A 21,334-nucleotide genomic window follows, 5' to 3' on the forward strand; every position below is an offset into this window, starting at 1 on the left:
TTTGACTCTCACCAGTTTCCCCAGGGGCTGAGCTGGAGCAGTACCTTGAACTCTAGTACCTGTGACCTCTCTTCCAGACCTCCCTATTGTTGACCAGTTAATTGCTTGCTGGAATCTTGCTGTGTTCTTTCTTTGATGCCAAATTCTTCTTGACCTTTTATGGTAGCTGTCCCTGGATTTCTCTTTCCCCAGATGCTCATCTATCGGGACTGTCACGTTGCTTACTACTGAAACTTACCTAAATACTTGTCTCACCCTTACAGGTCTTGCCAGTGGCCTAGCTTCAGCTTCCCACCTGGCCTGTCTTTTGCCAGCTGAACTCCAGTTTTGACACACTATCAGTATAGAGTACCTGCCAAGGGAATTGACCTGGTTTGGCGTTTTCTCCACCAACAACCCGAGTGAAGTCATTAGATGGCTCGGTGCTTTGAGTGATGTTATCCAAAATGCCTTCTTCAGCTTCAGTAGAATTCTCATAGTCCATATTAGAAAAAATAGTCTCAGCACGGGTGAGCTTCTTAGAAGTGTATGACACAGAAATTCTTCCACATGGAAATTGCACTAGAAAAATAGAAAAAAAATATTAGTATTCCAATATTTTTCATTGGCTAATGGAAGATATATTTTGAAAATGGAGAATGAGGCCAATTCCTGTCACTTCTGAGAAGCAGGCCCATCAACATTAAAAAATCTAATCAATGAATATAGTTGATTGCATTATTTTCATGGAAAGTTTTCAAAACCTTCATGGAAAGAACATTTGGCTCCAGAATCCATCATCTTGATGGAAATAGGTGTTCTGGAATCAAATTTGGTAGGACTTTTTATAAAGTCTCATGACTTTGTTTAGTTTCTTTACTAACATTGTACTTCCAGGTGCTGTCCCTGAATGGAAGTTGAATGCTTTGTGCCATTAGATTAATGGGACTAATTAGTGAATGGAACTTCTGCTGGTTATCATTAACAGGATTTCTTGACTAGAATGCCCTCTAGTATCCAAGGTGGATTTCATGTGTTTTTTGAAGTGAGATCATTTTGGTTCAATTACCTGGCTGTCAATTATTAACCAAAAAGTTTACTAATATGATTATCACAGCTGTATTTACCTGGAACTTGAACACCTCTTTGAGTTGGTTTATTCCCTGTCCCCTGGCCCCCAATTATCTACAGCTACACTGGGGACTACCAAAATGGAAATTTGTAGTCAAACAAAGTTACCTTATACTTCATTTTCATTTCTCACTTTCCTCCTAGACACTTTCCTTATAACAGACATTTCTATAGCAACCAGCTATGGGAAAGTATCATGAAGGCAGCATGTGGTTGAGAAAACAGGAAATTAGTTTCAAAATACTTATGTATAAATATACATGATCAACAATGGTGAGAGAAAAGGGACCATTATATTTGAAAAGGCAGAAAAGCTTATTTTAGGTTTGGCCTACTTATTCTGCTAAAGCAAAGGCTACATTCAAATATAACTCATAATGGTTGGAGGTGGCTCTCAATTCTTTTTCTCTCTTATAGAAGGGCTTATAAGGGCTTAGCTACTATGCCATTTGTCTACACTGGAAAGTAGCTTTGTAAAGTTAAATACCAAGTGTGTGTGTACACTCATATATACACACACTCCTCCCAGGAAGGCAAGCTTTAAGGCAGTATATGTGAAGAACCAGGCAGAAGATTAGGTGGACAGGCCCTAAAGCATTAGAGATTCTTTATTTTAGTTGCAGTATGTATATTCCTGGATTCTGGTCCTTACTTTAATTTCCTCTGCCTGATGCATTGCTGAAATAGGTATTGAACCCAATTACAGAGGAATGGTGCATGATTTAATGCACCAATTTAATAAAATAGCAGGCTTTGGAAATGCAAAAGAAATTATGTGTAGCTTGCTTCAAAAAAGTGTCTCATTCATCAAATATAATTAATCGTGCAGAGCCCAATGTTTTTCAGAACAAAGTTTCTACTGCTTTTGTCTTCAGAGAAGAGCAGCATGAGAGTGGAGTACAGATGTGCTGAATATACCAATCAACTGTCAACATGGTGGCATGGTCAGCATGACTGAGAAACATTGTTTTATTCCTTCTGTAACATAGTGCTGATCAGCCTAGCAGAACTTAAACAGTTAGTTGCTGGAAACATTCTGACACTCTGTATAAACTCAGCTTAAGGCCCAAAGTCAGGAAATAACTTTCTTAGAGTACACTAGTCAGGCCCTGACAGTCTCATGCTTAAAATTCACCAGCCTTCTACTAGAAGTCCATCACTCAGTTATTTGTGTATCTTTTCTGGTACAGTACTATATTACTACATTAATTTGACTTGATGAATTACAAATATATACAGAAATCACACAAATCAATTGCTTTGTGATTTAAAGGTCAGAGAAAAAAATCGACACAAAAAAGACTGTGGATAATAACAAAATTTATATTTAAAATGATGATATAATTTTGAAAAATAATTTCTCCATTTCATGCTACTGATCTTTTGTTTGATTTCAAAAGGAAGTACATGCAAGTAGGGATTAAAATTAGGGAGTTAAAATGCCAAAGGTTCAAATATATATTTTCTTAAAAAAAAACAAAAAACAACAACAACTTATTTAGATTTTGACCTGCTGGTTCACACGACTTTTGGTTTTCTGCAAGTCGGTATCCCTCAGTACAGGAACAAACCACCTTACTATCAGTGCCTGTTTTACAAAACTGCTTGCATCTGCCATTCTTGATGTTGCATGTTGCATCTGGAAGAAAGCAAAATAGCACCATTTAACATGCCTTTCTAAAAAGTACATGGAACTACTGACTCACATATGGGTCAAATAAGCTGGGAGTATTCATAGTGAGAAGCTTGGGAGCCTGGAGCAAATAATGGGAAGAAAAATAAAATTTTCAGGCATAAAATAGTGGAAGTAGTATTTTGATTTGGTGTAAAGCTAAATGACTAGATATTTTATTTTCATTAAATCATGGACTGCAATTAAAATCCTACTTATTGAAATGTAACACAAATTCAGAAAAGAATATAAAACTTTTGTATGAATTTTCACAAAGCAAATGAATCTGTTTAAATGCTGCACACACCAATACATAGGACATTATCAAAACCCCCCAAATTCTCCTGACGCTCCCTCCTAATCACTCCATCTTTCTTCCTTTTCAAAAGTTACCAGTTCCTGAACTTCATATAAATACTTACAATATGTACTTTTCTGTATCTTTCATTCAACATTTTATCTATAGGTTCATCTATGTGATTTTGTATTGCTATAGTTTATTCACATTGTTGTGTAGTATTCCATTGTATTACTATTACAACTTTATTCAGCCATTCTACTATTAATAGATATTTATGTTGTTTTCAGTTTTTGGCTTTTATATATAATGGTTTAATAAACATTTTGTACATATATTTGGTAATATAAGAATGTGATTTTACTGCATTTATGTGTATCAGTCAAATTATTGGATCATATGTTTAGGTTTAGTAGATACTGCCAAACAATTTTCTGAAGCAATTGTACAAATTTAAATTTCTACCATCAGTGTATAAGAGTTCTAGTGTGTGTGTGGCTGGGGGGGGGATATCTTCTTTCACTCTGTGACTTGACTTTTCTCTCTAGTGTCATTTTATCAATTTTTCCTTTGTAGTGCATACTTTTTGTATGCTATTTAAGAGTGATTTGCTTATCCCAAGTTCATGAATTTAAAAACTTATTGTTTTATAGTTCACATATAGATCTTGAATCCACTTGTATTTGATTATGATACATGGTATGTTGTAGGGATGTATTTGCCCTTCTATGGATATATAATTGATCCCTCACTATTTGTTAAAAGAGCAATCATTCCCTACAGTGGCACCTCTGTCATAAATCAAGTTTCTATATGTGTGTATGTATGTTTCTGAACTCTCTGGTGTTCCATTGATCTATTGTCTACCCTTGTGTTAATACTACACCATCTTAATTAATATGTCTCTCTAACTCTTGTAGTAGTACTTTTACTACTACAATTTTATTCTTTCTCAAAATTGTCTTGGCTATCCTTGGCCCTTTGTATTTCCATGTATTTCCATTTTAGAACTAGCTTGGTAGTCCTACTCCACGTATACAAAAAATATGCCTGCTGGAATTTTGATTGGTGTTGGACTAAATCCATTAGGAGATAATTGTTATATTTACTGTATTGTATCCACTAATTCATGAAGATAGCCTATCCATTCATTTATTTAGGTCTTCCTTAATTTTTCAAAATTTTCCATATTTTTGTGTAGAATTTTTTTTACATTTTTATTAATTTCATTCCTAAGCATTAATCTTTTATTCTATTATAAAACTTCTTTTTAGTCTTGGTTTGACCATGTAACCAAGCTTGAACAACTGGATGCTCCCATCTGAGCCTCTGAATTTGGAGTGTATGATTAAAGAAGCTGACACATCATAGAGCTCAAACCCAGGGCAGAAGGGACACCCCTAACCCAACTGTCCTGTGTATGACTTCATTGTATTTCTTTCCTTCATTATAACATTGTTCCAGACTATTTTCTGAGCACAGTTCTCCAGACTGCTCATAAATTCTGTAAATTCTCCTTCCAATATATTTCTTTTTTGCCTAAGTTTCAAAAAAAAAATCTAGTGAGAATATATCTATATTTTACAGATAAGGAAAATTAAAAGTTCAGAGAGTTAAATTGATATGCAGTTCCATCCAGATTCAAAAGCTAGTGACCTTAACCAATACTCTATGATTTCGCCTTTATTTTGTTATTTATTGTTTGTTTGATCCATTTTGTCAACAGAATCACTTTTACTAGCTCCACATTGAAAAGCAAAATATCAGTACAAGAAAGCTACATGTGCATACATTAACATTCAATCTTCTCCCATAAATACCTGGAAACTGATATTTACTAACATGTAATTATGTACTCATTGCTTTTAAAAATATGATTTAAATTTGTTGGTGACAATTATATTGCATACACATGTAAATTTGTATTGCATACTACAGAAAATAAAATATATCCAGCAAATAAAAAAAACAAACTTCTTTTTAAATTCTTGCTGTATATAGGCACATAATCAATATTTGTATGTTGACTATATGTCCAGCAGCCTTTCTCTATATATTATTTCTTCGAATTATTTAGGTGCTTTGGGTTTTCTATATGTGCAATCATTTTTCTGAAAATTACACTTTTATTACTTTTAGCAAACAAGAAAAGCAGGAACAATCTCTTAATTTTCTGTAGATACTGCCTGTCTACACTGAGGTGTAGTATTTGTTGCTTAGTTATTCTAGAAGTTGCTTGGCTTCCAGAGCTAGCCAGTTTGACAAGTTACCTCCAGAAGTAGAAGCTGGAGATCTCTAGAAATAGCAGTACTGGGGAGTCCATAAGGGCCTATAGGCAACGTGAAGATAAGTATAAAAGACAAGAGGACAAAATAGGATTTTTTTAAATGCTAAAGATATTATGTGTTGACAGTGCTAAGCGTTCCATTCTTACTCTCCTGTGAAATCTCCCATATTAATATGAAATATCTTTCTTTGTGTCCTGTAAAGCTTTTCATCTTGGATTCTATTTTGTCTGATGTTAGGATTGCTTTGATGGTTTTCTTTCTGTTAACATTTACCAGATAATTCTTTTTATATCCGTTTCTTTTCATCTCTTGGTGTAATTTTATTTTAGGGATCTCTTTTGTCAACAATATGCAATTAGATTTTAACTCCAGACTGAACATTGTCATTAATAGATTAGTTGAACCCCAATTCACATTAATTGTGATTCTTAGTATAGTCAGTTTATTCCTGCCATCTTATTTTGTATTTTCAAATTATTGTGCTTTCTTTTGTTTCTCCTATGCCATCTCAATAACAGAAAGTAGCATGGTTCAGGGCTTGCAAGCTGAGACCTGCTGAGATAAGAAAAGTAGGCTCTGCCCTTGGGCCTCTATCTCTAGCACAGTATCAGAATCCAGTGAATATAAGACACCTTCTACTTATATACTCAAGTACTGTACACCTTTCCATAGAAATGCTTGGTGCAGCTATTATTGACAGTTTGACAATGAGTGACTGTATTAGATGCCTCCTGTGTACCACCTTTATTACCACCTCTCAACCTTATCTATGTCTTTTACTAGTACTGTAGTGATGAGCTCTACATGTACTTCTACTGACTTCACATGAGAGCAGCTTTGAATCATCTTGGCTTATATCTGGTCTAGGTGCCTTTCACATCTTGCCTTGGGGCTTCCCTGATGAGGTGTGGGATGCTATATGACTCTCTGGGTGCCCAAGCATACCCAGTTGGGAAATGGGGGATGGTAATGTCCCATAGGCTGAACTTTTGACCAATGGGAGAGATGCTGATGGATAAATTATTTCACCTCTTCTTGTCTTTCAGGTGGACTATCCTGAGATCAGTGCACCTGTCTTTTGGAGATAATCCCAGGAGATCCAGCAGACAGCTACAGTTATAGGCAAGTAATCGGATTACTGATTCTCTTATTGGTTCTCCCTTCCTCACAGACTCACTCTCCTGTCCCTTACACTTTCCCCCTAGGACTTCACATTCCAGTAAATAAACTTATGTTAAGAGGCTCTTTATTATGGGGGAACTCAAGCTAGCAGAGTGACTATATGGTATTGGAGAATATCATGAATTTTTAAGTGGTAAATCTAAATTTTAAAATTCTCGTTTATATATGCTAGCACACAGCTAAAGTAATAATTAATTCATAGTCCTTACTGATACTTTAGGAAATAAAGGGAGGCAAATCAGCTCTCATCAGGTGAACAAAGGGACCAGTCTGAGCTTTAATCTTTGCTACCAATAATCCACCAAGTGCATGATCCAAAAAGATGACATTTTGTCTTCTTTATTTACTTATTTTTAGGACTATTTTTCTTAACAAATGCTGATAATATCCCTAGCTCTTTGCTTGTTTCTGGCTATCATATTGTTGCTACAAGAAATGCTAAAGTGTTCAGCCAAATCAAATACCACCTGTGGAAAGTGTTCAGTCAATATGAGATTGTGATAAGTTAACAGAGGTGGGTGGTAGGAGTAGCCTTGTTTTGTCCCAGGGAATGCACAATGGGAATGAATAAACGTGGTGTGTTTTTTTCTCCAATTCCCATTCTGTGTCCTTGACTAAGACCTCTTGATCATTGGAAAAATGAGGAACATTTGTCATTGCCCTTTGTGAACCAGAATGTTGCTGCCTCTCTTGATCTCTGGCTTGGTTTGTGCATGTGATGAAAAATATTGCTGCCTATTCAGCATTTTTTAACCTTCAGGTAAAAGGCTCAGGATTCTAGAAACAGAACAATAGCATAAGGAATTCTGGGTCAATAAAGGGTCAATAAGGCAGGACCTAAGAAACAATCAGAATGGCACTCATTCATCAGTTATTGAGCACTTAGATGTCACATTCTATGTTGACCATGGGTTCTCTCTGATCTTGAAGTTGGTCTCTGTGCCTAGACATTCTGTTGAAGAGCATCAAGCTCATCACTACAGTATAAGCATATTACCATGAACACTTTCTAATTCCTTTTGTGCCTACTGACAAAAGTTATCACATTCTGTTTACTTTACCCTGCTTTCACCTTCCCTGGTATATCTACTGATGTGCCAAGAAAAACTTGAACAAAAGATTTTCTATTTAACAAGTTTACCACAAAGTGGTTAAATTCAACATTCTTCAGTTAAATTCAACATCCCTACCACTGCACAGAAATACACAGTAAATAAGACAGAAGTGTCTGTGATGTGCTGCAAAAGTGAAAAAAAAAACCCAAATATTTATTGCTTGTGAGTTTTTTCTTCTCATCCCTATCTTACTGTGGGAAAATGCTTCTTGTATTCTTTAGAAGTGGCAGAGATGACTGAATTCTTATGGACCTTGATCTCTTTGAAAGAGATTTGGATTTGATGTGCAGCTGGGAACATATGGAGGTCTTTATTCTAGCCAAAAGGACCCAGTAACCAATTAATTGCTATTCTTCTAACTAGAAAGAATGCCTTCAATGTTTGTACTTTTCTCCCCTGACGAAGAACTTGATTGCAAGGGAAAAAGAAAACAAAAAGGTCTTGACAATGGAAATCTCCTTTCCTTTTCCAAGACAGGGTAAAGCAAGACATTTGGGGCACAGATACTCTATACACTGTGCTATCTAGTGGCTTTTGAGATTAGTCTTTAGTTCAGCTGGAGGCAACAAGCTAAAATGGGAGTTTGTATATGCTTTTGTTGTTGCTTTCTTAGAGTGTCTGAGATAAAGAACATTTTGAAAGAATTACCAATTTGTTTGTGAAATAAAAGAGCTGAAAAGATTTTTCTAAACCTTGATCAGATTGATTGGGTGAAATCAATATACCATAGAGGCCAAGGGTTGTGTTGGCTGCGGAAATGTGGGAACTTGAAAGTATTGAGACAGTGCCAGTTGTAGACTTAGCATTTTTTCTCTGTGGGCCATGACCTCACACATATAGTAAATACGTTTACAGAAATTTTGTACCTAGATTTACTTACACTGCTTGAAGTGATTCTCTTTCTTTTTTAAAAACATCTGTATATTTAAGCTAGATATAGACATTTATGTTTTCAAGATAGTCTACTACCACATAGTAACTGAGACTAATTGAGTTATTCATTCCCTCAGCTCTAATAGTTTTATTATTTAAGCTGATAATGAATGATTACTCTAAGGATTTCTGTAGGTTTCCATAATAGCAGGATCAAATTTATCTAGATAAATCTGAATTTGAAATTATAATCTTTCAGATGAAAATAGCACTTTAGATATGTTAAACCCATGAACACACCCACAGGAAAGTTAACCAAGAAATTGGCTTGTCTCCACACTGGGAAACCTAAGGGAATGGGAGTCCACCACAGTTTATACTAATTCATCCACCTGCATTTGCTATTTTCTTTCCTTTTACCTGCTTTTTCCCTGTTACATTTTTCTTTTCTTCTAAGATCTTTTAGATCTTAAAGGAAGATGATCAATCAATTTCTCCTTAGTACTGAAAGGATTTCCGAATAACATTTCAGGTGACTTTTTTCCCCTTTCTCAATAGGACAAGTGCATTTCATTTCATTTTATTCCTTTTTCATCTGTCAGGTGGCTGGCTATGATGCCTTAACAGTATCCTTCTAATTTTCTACTCTTTGTCAGTAGTCATGTAGCTTGTGGTATCAGATTCTTTCCCTGAGATTGCATCTCTATTCTTCTAGAGTTTTAGAGTAGAAAGAGTATTCTTTTGCAGAATTGTGTGCCAATCATGGTCACAATACCAGTACTATTGCATCCAGAGCTAATAATCAATTAGGTAAAGGGCTTTGTTCCAGTTACCAAAACCTGAAAAATATTCTAGGGTATAAGTATATAATAATCTTAGATTTTTTTTATGTGACTAGTATGGTCAAACTTGGGAATGACCTGTAATTTTTGTCAACAAGTTTAACATGTGAAGTGATCTGTATGTGTAGAGCAGTTCCTATTGTATGGGATAGTTGGCCTATCATACCACTGGTTTTGTATGTAATTGACTTCTACTGCCTAGGCTGATAGCAATTTAGTCATGAGTTCAAACAATTTTATGGGTTCAATTTTCTTTGAGTTTCGAGCATAGTTGTCAGAAGCACAGATTTTAGTCAAACTGAAATTCAAGTCAAGCTCAACCACTTATGCTGAACCACTTGAGCTCTTGGAGCTTCAGTTTTCTCATGTGCAAACAGTGAGGATAATAATGGTACTAACCACATATGGTTGTATTGAGGGTTAATAAATAAAGTGAATGAAACAATATTATCATCTAATGTTAGTGACCAGATAGTGTTACTGCTCTGAATATAATTGCTTGAGCTTATATCCTGAAAACTGTGACTACAGATGAAGTAAATATTTATAATCTTTGAAAGTTTATTTTTGTACTGGGGGTTGAACTTAGTAGCACTTTGACACTGAGCTGCATCCTCAGCCCTTTTTATTTATTTATTTTTTAAATTTTGAGACAGGGTCCTGTTAAATTGCCCAGGCTGGCCTTGTGATCCTCCTGCCTCAATCTCCTGAGTTGCTGGTATTACAGGTATATGCCACTGTACTGAGCCTGAAAGTATGTTTTTAAGAGAAGCTTATGATACATAAACATTGCATTTTCCAGTTTTATCTGGTTTCAAAAGGAAACTTTTGAACCACGAATAATCAAAAAATAATTACTCACCTAATTCACAGTTCTTCCCTTCAAATCCAAGTCGACACCAACATTCATAGGAATTAATGTCATCCTTGCAACTGCCACCATTTAAACATGGATTGGACTCACACTGATCTCCATCTTTGAGACAGGTTAAGAAATGGAAAATTATCAGATAAATTGCTTAGAGTGTCCATACTATGGAGATAAGAATCTGATTTTTGGACCAGAGCAGGATTACTGACTTGGAAGCCAGTTGATGCTTCTGTCTTACTTGGTTTCTAAAGCACACCGCAGCAAAGGTTTTCAGGTTAATACTGTCCCAGGAAAATGCCCCAACGAAGGCATGTACATAGTTTATGCAATCCAAGGAAAGAGGTAGAAGAATATCTTTGTATAAGAAATGTGCCATATCAGCATAGGATGAGAAGAATTTTCAGTCCTTTCTTATAGAATTACAGCAGTTAATTCTACATCAAAGCAAATAATTTCAATGAATATTAGCTACATATCATACATAGTCTGATTTATTGCAGGTCTTGCTGAGCAAGCTGAGCTAGATAATAAACGGTGCTTGCACTCAAGGAACTGGTGACCTAGGCATGGAACAAATGTATTATCATTTAACCTTTAAGTATCATATATAGTAAGGGTTCAAGATAATAGAAAAGAAGCGGGAAGCATCTCTTACTACTTAAAGATAGTTTACTATCTTACAAGTTAGCTTCCAAATGATTTAGGTAAAGTGAAAAACAATGTTCAGTATATCATATGGAATTTTAAAAGATTCTGCAAGGTACTTTATTTGTGCATAGATTAGTTACATCCATTATACCTTTTCTGAAGTTTCTTGAAAGTCTTTGAAGACACTGGTAGTAAGAAAGTAGGAGGAAGGCATAAGCAAGAGGGGAAGGATCAGGATGAGAAGGGACTCTGTAAGTCTGATTTCTTCATTCTCTGTCTCAGTGCATACTTCCAAGGAAGCTTCAGGAGAAAAGGATGAATACAAACAGAAGGGAGAGTGGGTGCACACTTTGAGTTCAGAAAAAATAGCCCTGAGGAAAAAACAGGAGCTAGATCAGTAAGACTCGATATATGAGTAAGAAAAGAGTAAGAGACAATGATGACAATAAGAGCCAAAGAAGAGAAAAAGGGAAAATCAAAGAGAAACTTCTAATTATTAATTATACTTCAAAGCAAAACTCTCTAACATCCAATGTGTGGATGCCTGCCCATTCTCCCTCCTCTCTGATGAAGCATGTATTCAGGTTCCATTAATTAAGGGACTAATATCCCTTTCTCAGAAGTAGCCACTCTGGAAAATCTGCTTGCTGTAAAAATGAGACCTTGTCCCCTCTGCCCCTTGATCCAATGTGCTCTTGCATGGATACTTCAATTTGTTCCAATTCTATGAAAACAAAATACGTTATCTCTGGTTTATTATTATTGATGTTCAGAACTGGTCTAAAAAACGAGCTACATTTGCACTTTATATTATAGACCAACAAATCTGAATTATTTAGGATGTTTCACTGAAAGGGTCTGGGCTTGCAGCCAGCTACACAGGAACCCGTTTGCTGAGACACATCTTTAAAATGAGTGTCATTTTATCCTGCATTTGGTCCTCTTTTAGGTCCTTGTCTGTGTGTACTTTGGGCCTAGAAAAAGCCATTGTCAGTAGGGATCAAAGACAACAAGAGACAAGGCCTTGCCAAGTGACAGATTCCCATTTAAGACTACTAGGTTCTTGTTTAATGAATAACTGTGTTTAGATTTGAAGGCCATGAAGTATAATAGAAAGCAAGGGATTGGGTTCTTTTCTGTGCTTCATGACTTCTAGCTGGGTGACCTTTGGCAAATCTCTTTACCTCCTTAAGCCCCAGTATCTTTCTATGCAGAATGGAATTCATAATGCTTTGCTCACAGGGATGGTGTGAGGGTTAAATGTTATAGGAATGCTATAAATTGCTTCTGAAAATAGCATTCTGTAAAGTTTCTGACAGATGCCAATTAATGTGATTGGGTGGTGATTCTTCTTCAACCAAGTCTGTGCATGATGAGTTAAAGGCAGAGAAAAGGACAGCAGTGAGGAGCCTGGATTCTTGCTATATATGAGAAACAGCATAGGCTACTTTAGTGGTGGTTTGGAATCCCACTGCATGTGAAAAGAGACATGGAGTTTGTTTCCTTTTAGTTCTTGTTTTGTTTTTTTGTTTTTTTTTTTTGTAGACAAAGTATTAGTGACAGAAGCATATCATTGATGTTTCCCAGGTATCTAAGCCTGAGGAAACAATGTACCTGTGTGACCTAGAAGGCAGGCACCCAACTTCAAAATATGCTACTGAAACTGTGGTATATGTGGGGAATGAAAGAATCATGGGGATTTAAATACAACTAAGAATATTGTTTTGGGGAAAACAGATGTTGATTTGCTTTTAAAAATATGTTCCAAAGTCAAAGTTTTAAATTCATTAGAAGTTAAGCATTAAAAAAACTTATTTGGATGAATGTTATGGGGAATATTTCATAGAAACAGTCATGGTAGCATTCATCCCTAAGAATAAGGCAAGATAGATAAAGCAATGTAACAGAGTGAATGTTGTCTTTGCTCATGACTTGAAAACAAAAACAGGGAAATTATGAGTTAGGAAGGTATAAAAATATCTAATAATGTCTTCAGAATGGGAACTGTAGCAAATAGAAAGGGACTTGAATTAATGGACCTCAGTGAATTTGTGGTTCAGGCTAATTTGTTCCTGACCATGAAGATGGTCTTAGGTAAGTCAATCTGTGAGGCTTCCCTTGTCTCAAAATCCTGCTGGCTTTTAAGTTAGTTTTAAAATGAGTTGTTATTAAAGTATATCTTTTACTCCTTTTCTTCAATTTTGTAGGCAAATATTTACTGAGTGCCTCTGTTCCAGATATTGTTCTAGGTGCTAGGAATATATAAATAAACAAAACAATTGAATCCCTGCCAAAATGAAGCTTGCATTTTTGGATGGGGTGGGAGGGGAGTGGAGGAAATCAAGGATAAATAGTATAAGTAAGAAAATGCTATGATACATCACATGGCAAAAAGTGTTCCAGGTTGAGTATCCCTAATCTGAAAATCTAAAATCCAAATTGCTCCAAAATCCAAAATCCCATGAGTACCAACATGACACCACAAGTGGAAAATTCTACCCCATAAAACTTTAATTAATGCACAAAATGGTTAAAAAGGTTGTATGAAATTACCTTCAGGCTATGTGTATAATGGTATATGAAACATAAATGAGTCCTGTGTTTAGAGTTAGGTTCTACCCCTGAGATATCTCATTACATATAAGCAAACATTCTACAATCTGAAAAAAAAAATCTTGAATCTGAAACAAACATTCCGGATAAGGATTATTCAACCTTTAGTACTAAAAATATAACAGGATATTATTGTCTGGAGTGGTGGGATTCCTGGGGGTAGGTTGAAGTATTAATAGATGATTAAAGTAGGCCTCATTGAGATGGTGACATTGGGGCAAAGACCTGAAGGAGACTAGGGAGTGAGCCAAGGGCAAGCTAGGATAAGCCAGCTAAAATAGCCAGGTAAAGTCTCTAGTGTGGGAGCATCATAGAGTGAAAAAGGAGGCTAGTGTGCAAGGTGGAGAGGATGTTAGAGGGGTACGCACACAAGGGTGATGGTAGGGGGTTGAGGTTGTAACTCAGTGGTAGAGTGTTTGCCTAGCATATGTGAGGCACTGGATTCTATTCTCAGCATTGCATGTAAATGAATAAAATAAAGGTCCATCAACAACGAAAAAATAATTTTTAAAAAAGGGTGATGGTGGAGGAACTTTGTAGGCCATCATAACGAGGAAGACTTTTTTTTTTTTTTTTTTTTTTGTACTGGGGATTGAACTCCAGGGCACTCGACCACTGAGCCATATCCCCAGCCCTATTTTGTATTTTATTTATAGATGGGGTTTCACTGAGTTGCTTAGCACCTTGATTTTGCTGAGGCTGGCTTTGAACTTGCAGTCCTCCTACCTCAGCCTCCTGAGCTTCTGGGGTTACAAGCATGCACTATGGTACCCTGCTACAAGGAAGACTTTTAAGACTTTTCAATTAGCTTTCTCTGAATCTCTACTGAGGATTACAAAATCTTATTCAGTCCCAAGATCCAATCACTTGGTTTTCTTCCTTCCAGCTTCCTGGGATGGAATGCTGATCTTTGTGAAGCCCTGCAGAGAGTTTACTTATCTGCCAGCTGATCCCTCCCACACTGGCATAACTCTGTAGGATATCACTATTCAATCTTGGGTTAAAGAGTTAGATTTATTTTTCTGAGTTGTTTTGACAGAGTTTACTATATGATCTCTTTATTCAGAGAAAAAATGCATAATTGAGGATAAAATGAATTACTTACCAACATATTGCTTCCAAAATTCAGTCTATAAAGAATAAAAAGAGGACAAGTTAATAGTAGTATTTAAAGTGCTTTGATGTTGATTCCTTCTCTTATATAACAATTATAATGTAAATATATGCATGAATGTCATAAAATTCCAAAGAAAAGTTTTTGCCTTTTTTCTTTTTAAAAGGTATTCTGTCTTTGGTCTGCAACTGAAGGATATTATATGGAAATACTCACAGTTTTTTCAGTATTTTCAAAAACTTCTCGGGCTTCTTCAAAACTACACTTTTCTTCTATGCATTCTCTCTCAAGATTCCCTCGAACAAACTCTTCCAATTTCCCTGAATTATACCTCTTTGGCCGGCTCAGAATTTTGGTGGCATTTTCACGATCAAGAAACACTGAAATTTAAAAGAACTATTGTTTAGCTTTTAAAAAAGAAAACATCATGAAAATTAAATACATCTCTTAAGAAAGGCTTTGCTTTTAATCCAAGTAATCCCAAAGCCAATTTCTCTTTGGGGCATGGAGCCAAAATCTGTCATGCTCCTACAGTACTATATAAACATGGAGATTTAGGAATTAAAATTCAATTTTACTTTTAGTTAAGAGATCTCCAATAATAAAAGGTCAGATTTTCAACCACATTTGAATTTACTTTGGATGAAAAAGAAAGTCCTCAAATAAGCAGTTAACTTCACACTTTGTCATCACTTGAAAATAGCTCATTGCAGATCCTTGCAAGGTGATCCATCACCCTGGCTGGGCTGTGTTTTCAGGATGCAGTTGCCCAGTGACTTTGCAACAAATATCTCTTGAAGAGCAGGAGCCTAATTGTGGGTTCAGCTGCAAATATGACCCCAATGCCTCTCATTTGATGTTAAAATAAAACCAGTGCATCATTATTATTTTTTAATCTTCAGATTCATAACACCTTCAGTTGGCATATGTCATAGAAATTCCAGTGCTGTAAGCATTTGGAAATCAGGATGTGGTTTATTTTAACTATGATTGCCTAGTCTATAGGGACACTCATAAACTCTGAAGGATTGAGGCCTCCAAATCCTTTCCCTCCTTCTCTCCTTTCCCTGCCTCTGTCTCTATCTCTGCCTCTGTCTTTTTCTCTCTCTTTCTCACCCCCACACGTATATATACACACATATATATACACACACACTCTTGTATGTGTATGTGTGCATGTATGTAATTAATACTAGTAACTCAAGAATCTGCCTGTAGTTGTTCCTTTCTTTAGGAGATCATGAAGGAAGGAAGGAAAAGGAAAAGAAAGAATGAAGGGAAGAAGGAAGGAAAGGGGAAGATCGAAGGGAAGATAAAGATATGAACTAAAGTACCTTATTTTCATAACATAATGCCTTGATACCCTTGTCCCCTTTAGGCTCACTTTTTTTTTTTCTGAATTTAGCCTAGGTTTTTCTTCTCCCCATTACATTTGCCAACTTTCTCACTTCTTGTAACTGCTGCACCATCCTTGCAATCCCATATCCTAGAACAGTGTAGCCATTTGCCTTTTTCTTTTCTGAGGCAGCTGAGTACTTAGGGCTATGGATCATCAAATTGCACATGGGTACCATCACATACTGCTGCCTCACAATGCCTCCAGGTCCATCTCTTTTCTCAGTAATTCATTTACTTGGCCCTAGGTACTGGTAAATAGAATCCATTTCTGCATTCATTTATAGTGTGGTTGAGTGAAAAAACAGTTTGGAATCAGATCAGACGGACCTGGTTTTGAATCACATATCTGACTCCTATAGACAAGTCACATGATCTCTGTACCTTAACTTTCAGAAATGTAAAATGGGATTAACAGCTATGTAATAAGAGTATTTACCAGGCTGGGGTTGTAGCTCAGTGGTAGAGTGCTTGCCTAGCATGTATGAGGCACCTGGTTTGATCCTCAGCAACATATAAAAAATAAATAAATTAAGTAAAGTTGTTAAAAAAAAGAGTATCTGCCTTACCATATTGTTGACAGGATCAGTTAGATAACATGTAGACCAGTGTATGTTGGTTATCTCTCTTTCTCCTATTTCTCTCATCTGGCCCTCCTTTCCTTCTTAATTTTCTCAGTTCTCTTTAGCTCTAATGCACTCTGGCAGCTCTTTTCCTTCCATGTTCCCATCCATATAATGAAGACTGTCGCAATCAGTAATGACCTTGTAAAGGATAATTTTTAACTTATGTATTTCCTGACTACTCTAAAACGTTTCTAACTGTTGATCTCTCCCTTTTCAGGAAACTTTTTCCATGAAAGCCCTCTATTCTGGTTCTTGTCTTTACTCTAATTCTTGTAATCCATCTACCTCTTGAAGCAATTGACTTTCCTTCCTCTGACTGGTCCTTAAATGTTCAGGGCTGCTCCAGGCTTCAGCTGCAGGATTTTAGCTTTTTAACTTAACTTCATACATTGTTGCCAGGGCTGGGGCTAGAGTAAGGTTTACAAGATGTGTAGTGTACAACACTGAAGGAATCCACTCCCACACCTCTAGATATACAAGTACATTTGTGTCCTATAGGCTTCATTTGCTGTGCCTTAGTTTGGCTCTAATCTTTTCAACAAAATTTATTGAGTACCCAATCAGTACTTCTAGACACTGAATAGGTGCCACAATGTCCACACTCATTCCCTGACACCCTAGCTTCTTACATACATGTAGCTATAACTGCTGCTTACACCACACTGATTCCTGAATATCCATCTCTAGGCAGATATATCTTCTGAATCCCAGATCATCTTTCAAGCTTCCTAACTATACACTATAATATGGCTGGTGATAGCTGATGTTTATGCAGTGCTTCTGTTGTGCTGGATACTTCTCAGTCCTTTGCATTCATTATGTCACTTCATCCTCACAACAGTTCCATGAGATAGGTACTGTCATCTCATTTTTGTAAGTGAGGAAAACCAAGGTTCTAAGAGATTAAGTAATTTGCTCAAGGTACCACACTAAAGCATCAGAGCTAGGATTTAGACTCTGGCAGTCAGACTACAGAATCTGTGCTCTTAGGCACTGTGTTCTTTCTGTGATCACATCAAACTCAAAATGCCCAAGATATGCTCTGTACACTTCCCCAGAACCTTCCATAACCCTGTAGTTATTAAATCATATCAGTTCTACTTCCTTAAAATCTGCAAATTCTCTCTTCTCTTACAGCTATTATCTAGATTCCAGCCCTTGTGTCTCACCTGAATGATTACAGTAACCTTAGGACTGTCTCACAGTCTTACCCTCACACTAGTTCATTAGAGTGTTATCAGATGAAGCATCTGAACTCAGCCATTAGTGTTACTCTTTATGTTTACACTTATGATACCTTCATATTATGTTCTATTTTTCCAGTCTTCTTAGTTTAGGGTCTTTATTATCTGATGACCTGGTCCTGCCTAGTTCCTGTCTCACTTGTCATAGACAAGATGGAGCTCTTGAAATACCTCACATTGTTGTGAATCTGGATTTTTGCATGTGAGGGATCCCCTCTGCATAGAATACCCCAGATCAGACATTTAAGGACAGTGGACTCTTATTCATCTCTTAAGACCCAGCTCCAAATACTGTCTGTTTCTCAGGTATTTCCCCATTTATTGTGTGCCTTACTCTGTACTCCCTTAGCATGTGTTACACATTTTATAATACTATATCAAAATCTCTCACCCAATCTCATGGTGCTTTAGGCCAAAGAGAGAGTCTGGTTTATGCCCATGCCCCTGGTACCATGCCATAGTACCTAGAACCATAACAGTAACTCAGTAATGTCTGAATGAGTGAAAGACAGTTTCAATCCATACACTTTTCAAAACTGAACTGATTTCATAGAATGATTTTGATTTCCAAATTCCAGATTGATGCAATAATACTTAAGAGCATCAGCTATGAAAACACAATATCTCCTCCTTTCAGAAGCCAGTGACAGTTTAACAGAAGAGAGTACTGCACCAATGCTGTCCATACTTAGAGAAGTTATCCTAGTCCTTTCCTCAAGGGCCTTTTAATTTTTACAACAGTGACACCAGAATCCCACTGACTTTCTCTTAGTGTTGTCTGGGGATTGTTTATTTAAATCCCCTTTCAGGATTATCTCTAGTCATTGTTTTCCCAGTTCTGAAACCCTGGTTTCACTCTTTTTTTCTATCATTTTTTCCCAACTCCCTGAGGTTTTCAGGGAGTCAACAGCCCTCTTATAACCTCCATCATCTCACCATTTATTTCAAAGGAAGGGTTTGAATCCTTTGTCCTCCCATATGTCTCACTGATGAGATATGTCTAATGACTTGGCTTTATGTCCTGCTTTGTGAGTTTTCCAACATATTTTTTATTTAATTCTACCCACTTTGCTAGTTCGATTTAACCTTTGCATTCTCATATCATTATTTCTGTATTTCAGTCTGATTCCCTAGCTGACATCATGTCTAGAATAGGAACCAGAAGACCAGTCTGCTTTCTGGTGATGCTTTAGGGTTGGCACCCCTGATCCTGGCACTGTCAGCTACTAGTGTTGATTCTAGTGGGTTGACAAGTAAGTGTGATAAATGCTTCCTGTGAGAACATGCCATTTGCTTAAATGGAATAAGTTATTCCCTGTGTACCATCCCCTAGAGTGTATATAAAGAAACTGTAGTTGTAAAAAAACAAAGTGATATATATTACATTAACTAAGTTCCTACTCTTTTCATCAATTTGTGGACTTGTTTTGTCCCCTAGGGAGCTTATCTAAGTATCAGATATCAACTCTGAGACATTATGAAATCAGAAACAAAATATGATTTATTCCTAATCCACAAAAAAAATACTTTCATGGCAAATAACAACTTACTAATGAAAAGTTAATCTTTTGGTATTAACTAAAGCTTTAAATGGATGGTGTATAACTTTTACAATTCAAGATATACCTCATTATATAGTTTTAAAATTTTGAAACTCATTGTGTATCTTCAGATAAGACTTTTTTGTAAATAAAATCATTTGTAGTTTTGATGTTTTCCATTTTGGTTTTAAAATGGTGAATAAAAAAGTAACTTTTTTGCATATTCTGCTGTTTCTTTGTTAAGATATCTTCCTATTTCCAATTTTTTTTAAACCAAGGAGACAAACATTTTCAAAGAGGAATTACATCATAAGATCATAAGCTCAAGAGTGTCCACTAAATAAAAGTGCATCAAAAGCATTGTAAGACTATTTAGTTTTAAAAATGAAGACCCAGATAGCAGAGAGCCAGCACTTATCAACCCACATGCTGGCTGCTAGAATGTTAAATCTATCAAATCATATAATCATTATTTATCAAAGAAGACAGCACCAGACATTTTTAAATCTAAAATACAAGTGTATTCCGAGTATTTTTAAAAAGGAAACAAACCTGTACATTCAGCATTGAGTAGATATCCAAAAAGGCAGATGGCGATGAGGCCCGGTGATTCTGCCATGATCGTGTTCAGGCACTGCATAACCTTTGCTAGTAGATTGTGCAAGTGGCAAGGTTGATCAATTGTTCCAAAGTACAAGCAGTGCTCTATTGACTTCTGGGAATAATGTTCATCTCCCTTGGTGGGTCTTTAGGCTTTTTCCAGTGGCCTCATGGGTCAAGTGAAGAGAGTGGGCAGTGGTCACCATTCAAATTCAACTCTGATTTCATACCTTTTGCAAGAGTGGCTGACTAGAGGCTGAAGCAGAAAGTGACGCATCTTCAGAATAGGGATAGGTGCCGTGGTACAGCTGCTGTGGGAACAAATTCCATCAGTAGGGCCCATTTTATCTTTGTCAAGTATCTGTATGGTGAAACATATGGACCTTATCTCAGAATACATGTATGTATGTATATGTACATATGTGCATATGTACATATATACACATATGTATGCCTATCTACATACATACACACATTCATGCATATATACATACAAACACATGTTAATATATACAAGTAAATTTGTGAATATTATATATAATAGTATATATTAATATATGGTGTTATACCACTGCACATATAGTATTTAAAATATATACAAGTATGCTACCATTTACCTGCTATTCTTTGTGATATTGTTGTAATACATTTTACTTTTACATATGTTATAAATCCTATATTGTTATTCCGTTTGCTTTAAGCAATCAACAATGTTTGAAAGAAATTTAAAAAGGAGGCAATATCTATTATATTGGAATCATTTATTATCATTCTAATACCCTTCATTTCTTTGTGTAGATCCAGGTTTCTATCTATTACAATGCAAAGGATTGAACTCTGAAATGCCTAACCACTGAGCCACATCCCCAATACTTTTTTATTTTGAGACAAGGTCTTGCTAAGTTGCTGAGGCTGGCTTTGAACTTGCGATCTTCCTGCCTCAGACTCCTGAGCTGCTGGGATTACAGGCATGCACCATTGCACCTGGCTTTATTAACAATTTTGACAGTGTAGATCTCATGATACATTTTCTCAATTTGGGTTTATTTGAAAATGTCTCCATTTTGCTTTCATTTTTTTAAGAAAATAATCTGGTTGAATAGAGAATATTAGGTCGTGCATTTTTCAGGGGGGACATATTAAAGACACTATCCCATTCTCTTCTGGAATTGATTGTTTCCAACTAAGAGTCAGTAAATATTCTTACCATTGATTTTTTTCGGGGGGTAATGGGGGTTGAACCCAGGGGCACTTAACCACTGAGCAACAGCCCCAGTCCCTTTCTTATATTTTATTTAGAGT

The 21,334-nt window shown here is 36.2% G+C and overlaps 1 protein-coding gene across 1 annotated transcript in view; it reads right to left on the bottom strand.

Annotated features, from left to right (window-relative positions):
* Positions 1-20,073, bottom strand: part of F9 (coagulation factor IX) — a 31,103-nt gene extending 11,030 nt beyond the window's left edge. The window contains exons 1-6 of the mRNA XM_026392214.2: positions 19,985-20,073; positions 14,843-15,006; positions 14,618-14,642; positions 10,243-10,356; positions 2,621-2,749; positions 353-561 (exon numbers count right to left, since the gene is read on the bottom strand). Of these exons, the coding sequence (XP_026247999.2) occupies positions 353-561; positions 2,621-2,749; positions 10,243-10,356; positions 14,618-14,642; positions 14,843-15,006; positions 19,985-20,072 (729 nt within the window). The 5' untranslated portion in view covers position 20,073. The remainder of the gene's footprint in view (positions 1-352; positions 562-2,620; positions 2,750-10,242; positions 10,357-14,617; positions 14,643-14,842; positions 15,007-19,984) is intronic.
* Positions 20,074-21,334: the final 1,261 nt, after the last annotated feature.

This window comes from Urocitellus parryii, chromosome X, assembly GCF_045843805.1.
Source record: "Urocitellus parryii isolate mUroPar1 chromosome X, mUroPar1.hap1, whole genome shotgun sequence".
Classification (NCBI taxonomy): Eukaryota; Metazoa; Chordata; class Mammalia; order Rodentia; family Sciuridae; genus Urocitellus; species Urocitellus parryii.